Below are 11,743 nucleotides of genomic sequence, written 5' to 3' on the forward strand. Positions count from 1 at the left end.
CAATGCATCTCCTCGGTAATTAGCTTAAAATCAACACAGACCACAACACCAACTAGTCTGATAAAGCTCATATGAGCTTTATCCCAAAAGCCATGCTTATTTTGCTTATTTAATTTTTGGTAGTAGCTGTCTCCATGTTTTTGTTTCAGGTTACCTATACCCTAGCTTTGTCATTTTTTAATTTAGTATAAATCCTATTACACATTAAATTTATAGTCTTATTTAGTTTAATTTTAATAATTTAACAAATTATTTTTTTTTTCATTTTCTTTCTAAGGTTGGCACCAACATGGTGGAATACCTCCAGCAGGCTGAAGTGTCAAGGCTGTACCCCTACTGTACATCCTGACGTTGGGAGATGATGACCAGCGCTGCTCTCAGGCATTCGTCATTCTGGTGGGACAGGCTCTGGAGCAATGCACACTACTTGGGGCGGTTGATGTGTGCTTCAAGGCATTTTATATTTTTGACATTAACTATTTAAAGTAGTGTGCACCTGTATAGGACTTTTTGTAATGTTGCTATGAAATAGCGAGGCCTACTTGAAAAGTCATAGACAGTGTTTGTATGTTAAAACAGAACCAGGGCTGAATAGTTTTGTTCTGCAGAAAAGATATCTAATGTCACAAAGAGATCTTGCTCTGTAGAAGCTGCCTCAGCCTATTTGTGTTATTACTCCATTCTGCCCTTATGAGTAATAGTATAGTAATGATGTCACTGTTGATTATCTGTTCTTGTGCTTTTGAAAAATAAACGTTTTTTCTATGAACGTTTAATAGGATGTTGTTTATTGCATATATGTATGGTTTTTTTTTTAATAAACCAGTATATCAAAGTAGTTTAACTGTTTAATAGACGTGGGTAGTTTTAACATGAAAATAATAATAATAACCTATTTGTGAGGTAGAATTAACTCAACATTCCAGTTAAAATGAACCAACATCTGGGTAGAACATTTAACCAATTTATGTGGTAGAATTAACCCAGCATTATAGTTAAATATGACCCAGCATTTGGGTTGAATATTTAACCCATTTTGCTGGGTTAAAAAAATAACCCATTTTGCTGGGTTAAATTAACCCAGCATGTAGTTAGTCCAATAGTTACCCAGCAGCTGGGTTAAAAACAACCCAGATTGGGTTGTTTTTAACCCAGCATTTTTTAGGGTGTATTATATAACAAAATAAGATCAGATTCAACTATGTGTCACAGTCAAATGATTTGCTTCACATATTCCAGGTAGAAACTGGGGTCAGAGCCAGGGCCGGAGTGGGACTCATTTTCAGCCCTGGAGTTTCATGCCTCAGACCGGCCCACTTTAGATCACAACCTATTATTATTAAAATCATGTAATTTTAAGCTTACATGTTAAGTCTACAATAGTGCAAATTGTTCTATTGTTGAATGACTTTAATCATATTCCCTTTCAATGTAAATACATGGGTCACGACTTTTGTTTGGGCATAGTAAGTGGTTATACTGGAACTAATGCTTGCTTGTTCACACATCCTGTTACAGCAGCTCACCTCTTTCTTCCATACTGACAGAAGCAACCCTCTCATCACGACTGGCTCCTGGCTCTGATTCTGACACCAAATCATATTATGACAATGGTCATGATTCTCAGCACAAATCTCTCCCTTTTACAAAGTTTTCTGATCAATTTAGGTCAGTTTCGCTAATGTAGTGCTGAATCATCTAGCATTTCAGGGCACATTTCATATATGGCAGGTCTACACCATACACCATATATATATTATATTAATTCTAATAATATTCAGTTATTCACTCAGTGCGTAGCCTATTCCTACCTTTCCACTCTGGATTTGCAGGCTCATGGCTGGTGCATGGTGCTGGATCTAGCTTCTGAGGAGCTAAAAGACAAAGTTTCCCTGTTATGTGGCGTCACATTATAGGCCACTATCGTTTAAATGGTATAACGTTTTGTTATATGCCACAACAACACACAATTCATTAACTTTATAATTATAATTATTTGTAAAACTAAGAAATAAAATAATACTCTGGAATTAAATAATGTGTGGGGGGCAGTGATGTGTCTGCTACACTAGATGGACCCACATAGAAAACTTTCACGGCATCAAAACACGCGTAGAAACGGCTTTATCTGTCATTGAGAAACGGCTAATGTTACTTTCCTCCTGGATCTGTAAGCTAACTCACTTGCTAACGTTAGCTGTCAGTTAAACTCCTCTACAATAAATTCATCACTGGACGTATCAGCAGAAAACCTGACAACCCAGCGGCTGGAAATATTTTTTGTATTATTGTAACTTCAACCTAAACACAGGCCCGTAGCCAGGGGGGGTTTGGGTGGTTCGAACGACCCACCCCCCACTGCCAAAGGTCCAGAATTTTTTGTTATTATTATAATTATTATTTTTTTTTAGACAGATTAAAATTGTTGGGCATTATTTAAAATAACACTTTATTACAAAACAATTTACAAAAAGAACCCGCGACATGTGACAAGTCTGCCCAGCAACTGACGTTTTTTAAATCTGTGCGGCGGCATCCAGCGGTGATTAATATGGGTCAAAAAGAGCAGGAGAGATGGAAGAGAAAGCAGGCAGCAGCGTCATTATCGCAGAATATTGAACATATGTTCAAAAACACTGCCAAACAGAGTAAGTCTGTTACTACCTCAAGATCAAATTGCTAACGCTAGTTAAGTGGTAGCTAATGGTCAACCCCACATCACACACAGAATAGTTCTCTTGTGCCTTTTCTTGAGCAGTCTGAATGGCTATGACAAGTCTGTAACATCTTAAATAAACATTAACGGACAGTAGCCTATCTGATGGATCTGTGAATTTATTATGTTAAAAATGTTAATCCATCAAAAAAAAAAGAAAAGAAAAGAAAGAACGACGAGTTCAATGCGTAAACAAACCTGCTTGACCATGCATAAGATTAGGATTTATTAACATTTTATTTTGAATTAATAAATTATTCTATTAAATTAGTAAATTTATTAAATTATTCTATTAACCATAGGCGATGCTCTCTAGTGTCTATATGCGGTATAGACAGCATTCGAATGAAGTTTATCATTAATAATTGTTACATAAAACATAAAATAAAATAAGCCCACAAAAAATAAAAAAGAAATTTTATTCATCCCACAGTCTTGTAAGTACATTAACTGATCGTCTTTTCCCCGTAATATTTGTATATTATTATTATTAGATAATTATTGGTAATATTTTTATATTTGTTTATATTCCTCATTACGATGTCTTTACTTCATGTTCTGAATGTAAATGATAGTCTACTGTAAATGCTCGACATGCCAATAAAGATTGATTTATGCTATATGACTGCGATTTTTTAAGGTTGAATTTAACATATTTTATTATATTTCGCCTAATTAATAGACTATGTAAATAACTATTTGTTGAATATTAAATATATTTTATATAAGTTTAATAAAGTGAAGAGGCAAAGACAAAGAAATGAGAGAGCATGTTGATGAGAGAAGTTGAATTTGTAGTTTAATAATATTCCAGTAAAAATTCCTTAAATGTATTCTGTTGTTAGTGGGGTTTTTAAACTTTTGAACACTGTGTGTGTGTGTGTGTGTGGGTGGGTTTTTGAAGTGAAAAAAGGCACACGTGATCTTGATAAGCAATTTGACAACATTGTAGCAAATATTTTTGGTGCATCAAAACCAGCAGACAAGCCAATCCAACACGTCACTAAAATGCAGTATTTACTCCTCAAAATGAAATACAAAATAAGTAAATACTCAAATACAAAATACTGAGAAAAAAGGTCCACTTTTTAAAAAAAAAAAAAGAACCCCCCCTTGCACTAGGCTGGCTACGGGCCTGAAACACACAGATGCCGCCGCTATCGTGTTCATATACCATATCCAACCTTTAAGTTGAACTGTGGTTTGGAGTTAAAGTTCAACATCTTTCCTTACCCGTTTTATCGTCCTCATGTGGTGCTAGAAACTGCGAGCTCGTTTTAGTAAAAAAAGGTGCCAATTTTGGCACATTTAGCTGCGTCTTGTTTCCAGAGCTTTCCTCTTTTTAATTCTTGCTTTCTCCGCGCCACCTTTGCTCTTTCTACTTTCCATCTTTCAACAGCTGATCCGGCCAGGAGAACTCTGCTGCGCTGACCTGGCGCTGACCCAGTGCACCGACGCGTTACGTCAGGGTGCGTCTGCCAATAATACAGGATTTTTTTCTTCTTTTTTATAAACAAAATAGCCACCATTGGAGGCGGCACAGGGACAGCGGTAGCAGCGTATGATCAACCTAATGCCGTGACTGAGCAATGGGCTGGCCCACGAAAAAAATGTAATAAAAAAAAAAAAAAAAGAAGAAGAAAAGAATTAGACACCGGCCCTTGCGACCCAAACATCAGACCGGCCCACCGGGAATTGTCCCGGTCCTCCCGATTAGCCACTCCGGGCCTGGTCAGAGCACAGGCTCAGCCCTGACCAGTGTTGGGGGACGTTACTTTTTATAGTAACTAATTACATTACAAAATTACTGTCATTAAAAAGTAATCAGTTACATTACAGCGTCACTTTCTGATAAAAGTAACTAGTTCAGTACTTTTCCATTACAGAAAATGAAAACTCCTTTGTGATTCCTCATGCATGTTGTTAGTCAAGACCTCTATAATTATTCTACCATCATCACTCAGCGAAGTTTGGCCCGTAATCTGTTAACTACTAATACCCCCATCTCACCTACTAATACCCCTATCTCACCTACTAATACCCATATCTCACCCACTAATACCCCCATCTCACCCACTAATACCCCTATCTCACCTACTAATACCCCCATCTCACCTACTAATACCCATATCTCACCCACTAATACCACATCTCACCTACTAATACCCCCATCTCACCCACTAATACCCCTATCTTACCCACTAATACCCCGATCTCACCCACTAATACCCCATCTCACCCACTAATACCCCATCTCACCCACTAATACCCCATCTCACCTACTAATACCCCTATCTCACCCACTAATACCCCCATCTCACCCACTAATACCCCTATCTCACCTACTAATACCCCTATCTCACCTACTAATACCCCTATCTCACCTACTAATACCCCCATCTCACCCACTAATACCCCTATCTCACCTACTAATACCCCTATCTCACCTACGCGGTTTCGGCGGTTTACAGGATTGTGAATAACCAGCTGTGTGGGTCAAAAGAAAACCACTCAGACTCATCATAGAAAATAAAGCGAGAATAAAGACTGGACGTTGGAGCAATGGAAAAGGTCATACAGTCTGATGAGTCCAGATTGATCTTCTAGTTTTTTTGGGAGTTCTCATCTTTTGAGAGTCCACTCACTGATGCTCGGGAAGGTCCTGACAACTTTGGAAGCAGTGAAGATTTTCTTGTTGCAATGCTTGGAGAAGTACACGATATAAAAGGGAAGCTATTTATATTCACACTATGGGTGTTTCCCAGGTGAGGATGGATTTCCTTTAGATTCTGGTTGAGCTCAAAGTTTCTTCTTTATGTCATCTCACTGAGACCTCACCACCGGCTCCATCAGCATGTGCCTTAGAGACAAATTTATAAATAAAACATTCATATCTGGAATTAATATATACAGTGTATCCGGAAAGTGATCACAACGCTTTAGTTTTTCCACATTTTGTTATGTTACAGCCTTATTCCAAAATAGATTCAATAAATTTTTCCCTCAAAATTCTACAAAAATACCCCATAATGACAATGTGAAAGAAGTTTGTTTGAAATCTTTGCAAATGTGTTAAAAATATAATTTGGAGAGACACACATGTCTACTGTATATACGGTCCCACAGTTAACAGTGCATGTCAAAGCACAAACCAAAGCCATTAAGTCCAAGGAATTGTCTATAGAACTCTTAGACTGATAGAAGCACAGATCTGGGAAATGGTACTGTACAGACATATTTCAGCAGCATTGAAGATCCCAATGAACAGATTGGCCTCCATCATCTGTAAATGGAAGAGGTTTGGAACCACCAGGACTCTTCCTAGAGAGAAGGGCTTTAGTCAGGGATGTGACCAAGAACCCCATGGTCACTCTGAAAGAGCTCCAGTATTTCTCTGGGGAGAGGAGATCCTTCCAGATCATCTTTGCAGAACTCAGCTAATCAGGCGTGTATGGTAGAGCGACCAGATTAAAGCCACTCCTCAGTAAAGGGCACATGACAAGCGACTGGAGGAGAAAAGAAATACGACATTAAACCCGACCAGGATGACAGGATTAAAAACCCTAAGCTTATGGTGCTTCAGTGTCTGTGTGTGTCTCTCTCACTGTCTGTAATAACTTGTTTGATATTATTTATCTATTAATCATGATTGGAGATCACTGAACCACTTTAAAAAAATACAATATTGACTAAAGTATTTCCCCAAACCTGCAATGACTTTGTATCCAAATACATACACTTACTGTAACCAATATTAAGTCGTCCTACTTTTGCACCTTTAAAAAGTTATGAAAGTAAAGAATTATATAATTTTTTTAATGAATCCATTTAGATATAAAAAAAATCTGTTATGAAGATGTTTATTTTTTTAAAACTTGTGATGAAATTTGTTGTGAATGAAAAACATAAAAGGCATAAAAGCGATTGATTGTGTAGATGTTTCAAGTACAGTACGGTGATGAGACACTTCGCCGCAGTTAAGTAGTTGAATGTTGCAAACATTTTAAAGTAGGTTGTATGTCCGTGTATGACGATCCCAGCTGAAGAACCCACTGTGGGCGTTCCTGTCAACATTCAGCAAATGGAACGTCTGATCTTCAAAAAGTCAACTTGTGGAAGAGACGCCTCTGTGTGTGTGAACTGTACACACAATCATTCACCAACACCATTGCACGCTGCACATTGCAACTCGGCTGGAACTTGTCCCCACCCCGTACAGTCCTGACGTCGCTCCATGTTGTTTTATGTTTTATAAATGTGTGTACAGAAAAATAACATTTCCAGCTTACACTAAAATGCCATAGATTGATGGTTTGTATGGAAGGTCCTGAAGTCAAAGAGAGGCTAAAAAAGAACGGACCAATTCTCAGTCATTACCAATAAATGTGATGATTTCAACACTGACCTGCTGAATACAAGAAGAGTCAGGACTGAGTGACCTGCTGACTTTAACACTAATTGCTGAGACACATTCTCAGGCCTGAACCAACCTCTATTCTGGGTAAGAGCGCCTGCCACATGCTGTAAATGTAAAAGGTAAATGTGGGCAGAACAGACTGATGGGTACGACGAATTCAAAGAACACCCAGTGATATTATCTACATGCAACTCATCACAGCCCATTCAGCTCATTGCATGTTTTTAGACAGAGAAGAAAAACCAGAGATATCAGGGGGAAAAAAAAGGAATGAAGGTAAAATGCACTCAGGATCTCAGGATGCTCAGTAACGCAGCTTTTCTCCATAAACAAGGAAAAGCCAAGAAGTAAGGTGTTGTTACTGTAGATCAGCTTTTAATCAGAACTGGTTGGTGTTGTAGTAAAAATAGGTTTTTACAATTTTAATCAGTCAGAAACTTGAAAGTTACTTTAAAGCAGACCAATTTCTGTGAATTTCTACTTTGTCCAACATGCATGTGTTTTTCTGTATTTTAATAACAACTACTTTGGCAAACAAAAGGCCATTGTTTAAATGGTGGTGGGATGATCAAGCAAAGATACACAAACACATGAGCTACAGTCATGATGCATTTATAAAGATTTAGACGACAAAAAAAAAAAAAAAAAAAAACTCTCCTGCCGGTTCATATTTTTCCCAAAGCTAAGAACAGATTTTAAAGTTTTAATATTCTGTACAAGAAATCAACCAAAAATGATTCGAGCTCCTCTGAGAACCCATCACTCTGTCCACTCAATCTGTGCAGCGCTCCCTCCGGCCCCGCCCGCTCCATGCTGTGCTTCAGGGCATCTTCCTGCGGTCCTTCACAGCGTTGCGTTTCCGCTTCTTGCTCAAGAAATTCTCCAGCTTCCCGCTCTTTTTCAGCTCGCTGTACTTCTCGGCCAGCTGCAGTTTCTTCTGATCGGCTAAAGAAATGGAAAGTGAACAAGAAATTAGACTTACTCTAAAACTTTTATATTACAGTACAGTGACAGAGAGTGGGAAAAATTACCTGTGTCTAATGTGAAAAACGCGCTAAAGTTCCTGACATACAACCTCAATAAGAATCTCCTAAATGTTTCAGATCGGAATCGCATAAATATGACGTGTTTTATCCTAGAAATGAGAGCAAAGACGTGCATGTGTGTCTTTTCACATTAGAGTCAAATAAAAGTCACGTGTAATTACTGTGAACCGTCATGACATGCAAATCCAACCTGTAATGTAAGTTGCCTCTGAGTTTCCAACACTCTGATCTTTTCTCCTTCAGCCACTGACATGTTACTTTCCCCGTCCTTAAAACAAGCCCCAAATCATCACCTGCTGACGGTTGATGTTTGTAGGTGCTGTACATAAGGACCAAACATCCCCACCCTGTCTCATCACTATATCAGATTAAATAGACTTCAGACTTTTTTTGTTTGTTTGTTTCTCTTTGCAATTTTGCAAACCGTAGTCATGCTCCATGTCTTTCTTGGAGAAAAAGAACATTTTTCTAGCCACACGTCTGTAAAAGTCATCCTTACCCAGTCTTCGTCATGACAACAATATCAAAAAATCTGTGTGTAAGGAGTTTACTGAGTCGTGTCTCTCACATGAAGAAGCTCTGGGGGTTGCTGACTGATTGACAGGTCCTGAAGTCTCCCTATGTGTAAACAATCCTTTTTTTTCTTTTTGTAAACACTATTTTGTTCTTTTACATTAAATTTTTTTTTACATTACTTAGTGTACAGGGGACTGAGAGTAACGTAATTTCAATTCGTTGACAATAAAGTTGACTTTTTTTTCTGGCTCTAAAGTGGTGAACCTTGATTGGTTTAGAGATGGCTCTTATAACCCGTCTCAGTTTAACAAGCAGCAACAGGTCATGGCTGATGTTCTTTCATCTGTCTTAATGAAGACACACACCAGAGTGCTCCAGAACATAAAACTGCCCTTATAGTGTCAGTCACACTTCTTGATGATGATGATGATGAACTAATCTTATGCATCTCATCGGTAACACATGCTCGCCAATAATGACTAATGCAGAAGGGTGTACTTATTTTTTCTAACTTAGGTGTGTTTGTCATCCGAGATAATTTGTGCACTTATACGACTGTATATACAGTGTGTATGTCACCTGATAAATAAAACACAGACCTGAAGAAGTGTTTTGCTCAGAACATTAAACAGCTGCAGGTACTGAAAAAAGGTTCTGAATTTAGAGAACTCACATTTCTTGAGATAGAAGGGTCGATGTCCGTCTCCCACCAGCGCCCTCTGCTTCCTCTTATAGGACAGGTCCTTCTGTCTCTGCTGCTCTTGTCTTTGGTGGTTACGCTTCTGGTTCTCCTGCACACCAGATGTTCCAAGACACAGTGTAAAGCAAAGTGTTACCTCAACTGTCTGCTTAAAATATTACATTCCTAAGCTCAGGTCTGTCTGGAAAAAAGTACAGCCATCATTAATGTAATGAGAAACAGAGACCATCTGATCAGAAGTCCACCCCTGTCCCAGAATTACAGTGTACAGGCTGCAATCAGCAAAGATCTGTGTGAGAACTAGAAGTGTAATTAGGAGTTTATTACATGTCACGTGTCATTACATGGCTGGATAATTTCCGGACAGACCTCGTGAACTGGATGTGTTACGTGTTAACTTGCCATTCTCTTTAGAAAAGCTTTCAATTCTTCTTTTTTTGTATTGGATTTTACTTTCTTCAGCTTTTTTTTCACAATCTGCAAAAAATAAAACGGTTAAAAGAAACAAGCAGGACGGAGATTCTCCAATAAACTAATCCATACGACTCCTAATCATAGTAACTCTAAACAAACCTCGGCTTCTTTTTCTCTGATGTCATTGACGAATTTGTACGTCTGGCTAAACACGGCGGGTTTAAATTCACCAGAAAGATCATCAAAACGAGGATCCCTCAAAGTCTGGAGGATAGAAGAGAGAATCAGCTCCGTGTGTATTCATTCTCAGGACTCGTGTAAAAAGTTTCATGACTTTAGGAGACTTACAGATTGCTTAACAGATCCTGTTTTCCTCAGAAAAGGCACCGGTCTCTTGGCTGAAATCTCATCGGGTCTAAAGGGCACAGGATGTAATAAGAAGGTGGAAGAGGAATAACACAGTTAAACATGATGAGGGTTAGCGCGATACCTGTTCTTGCTCATGCGCATTGCAGGTTCTGGACGCTGCTTTTTCTTTCTCGCTGCATGAATGAGTTTATTACACGCCTTAGTCCCCAGTTTGTTCTGTAACTTTATGATCTCTTCGAATGACATCGTTGACAGATCTGTTCATGAACATACAAAGAGTGGAGGCCAAACTGTTAAAATGTTTACATACAGTACTGTGCAAAAGTCTTGACCCCCCCTCATTTCTTCATATTGTTCTTGTAAAGCTCCAGACATTCCTGTATTTTTTTAAAATAGACTTGAGGAAAAGTTCTCCAGGCTTCCTAAAGGAGTTTTTCTAATTTATTTTTAGTCCAGTCCCTGTACCTGAGCAGTTTCAAAGTAATGTTTTTTATTTGTTAAGGCACACGATGACTTATGAATCATTAATGCATAAAAAACATCTAACTTAAGGTGTGAACCAGTGAGAAACAGGTGCAGATGATGACAGATGTTCAGGCCGTGATTAGTAACTGCTGATGCTGAATGCTGAGTGGTTGGAACAGACGAGAGGGGAAATGAGGTCGCTGCTGAGGCTTATAAATAAACTACTAGTTTATAAACTGTAAACCATTTGTTCCCATTTATTACATTTATTTCACCATGAAGGGATGAGGAGGGTCAAGACTTTGCATGATTACATCACAGCTGTAAATCCTCCCTCATTAATAAAGGGATTAGAGATCTGCTCACCCTGATTAAACTCGGTCCCGGTGTGTAAACTGGAGTCTGTAGTTTGGTCATGTGACTCCTCTGCCCCAGGTGTGTCCATGCTCTCGACTCGCCCGTCCTCACTGTAATTATCTTCATCATCATCATCATCTTCGACTCCTTCATCAGACTCCTCGCCGCTCTCTTCCTCCTCGTCCTCTTCAGGCTTCTCTGTTTTTTCCACTTGTTTACTCAACAGAGCAAAGTTTCTTTCCATCTCTAAAGCATCATCATCCTCATCCTCATCATGAAATGATCCCATAACTTGTGCTGGATTCATCCTTTTCATCTGAGCCTGACTTGTAGACTGGAAATTGTGTTTACGAGATGGTTGTTGTTGTTTTTTAGGACTCATTGTGCTGAAAATTGCAAAAACACAAACACAGGGAAGTTATAGAGCTACAAACACACCACAGTCTGACTAACACACACTCCCCAAGTTTAAGGTGACTTTCACTAGAGAATAAAACCGTTGAATACATTTTATTTTATATATACATATTATTCATATAAATTACTAAACAATCTGGTAAAGACTCGTTATAGTAACCATGACGACCAAAATATACAGTTTATCCTCAAGATGTTTACTGTACACTTATCATTCCATTACACCACACATCCACTTCTGTTATTAAACATAAATTCGTATTAAAATGATCATAAACTCACACAGTCACTCACTGCTAATGCTAATCAACACAGAGCCATGCTGC

At 38.4% G+C, this 11,743-nt stretch overlaps 1 protein-coding gene across 1 annotated transcript; it reads right to left on the reverse strand.

Moving 5' to 3' along the window:
- Nucleotides 1-7,488: 7,488 nt before the first annotated feature.
- Nucleotides 7,489-11,388, reverse strand: rrp36 (ribosomal RNA processing 36). The gene is made up of 7 exons (XM_053513490.1): nt 11,010-11,388; nt 10,300-10,435; nt 10,158-10,224; nt 9,969-10,073; nt 9,798-9,872; nt 9,369-9,486; nt 7,489-8,078 (listed from the first exon to the last, which is right to left on the reverse strand). The coding sequence occupies exons 1-7, from the start codon at nt 11,380-11,382 to the stop codon at nt 7,954-7,956; spliced, it is 999 nt and encodes a 332-aa protein (XP_053369465.1). The 5' UTR covers nt 11,383-11,388; the 3' UTR covers nt 7,489-7,953.
- Between the last annotated feature and the right edge of the window lie 355 nt (nt 11,389-11,743).

Source organism: Clarias gariepinus, chromosome 15 (assembly GCF_024256425.1).
Source record: "Clarias gariepinus isolate MV-2021 ecotype Netherlands chromosome 15, CGAR_prim_01v2, whole genome shotgun sequence".
Taxonomy (NCBI): Eukaryota; Metazoa; Chordata; class Actinopteri; order Siluriformes; family Clariidae; genus Clarias; species Clarias gariepinus.

Bases quoted from the DNA above. Each gene is read 5' to 3' on its own strand.
- rrp36 (XM_053513490.1), bottom strand. From the start codon at position 11,382: ATGAGTCCTAAAAAACAACAACAACCATCTCGTAAACACAATTTCCAG. The intron at 10,074-10,157 runs GTAAGTCTCCTA...TCTATCCTCCAG, and splicing joins CAGGATCTGTTAAGCAATCT to ACTTTGAGGGATCCTCGTTT. The intron at 8,079-9,368 runs GTGAGTTCTCTA...CCATTTCTTTAG, and splicing joins ACCCTTCTATCTCAAGAAAT to CCGATCAGAAGAAACTGCAG.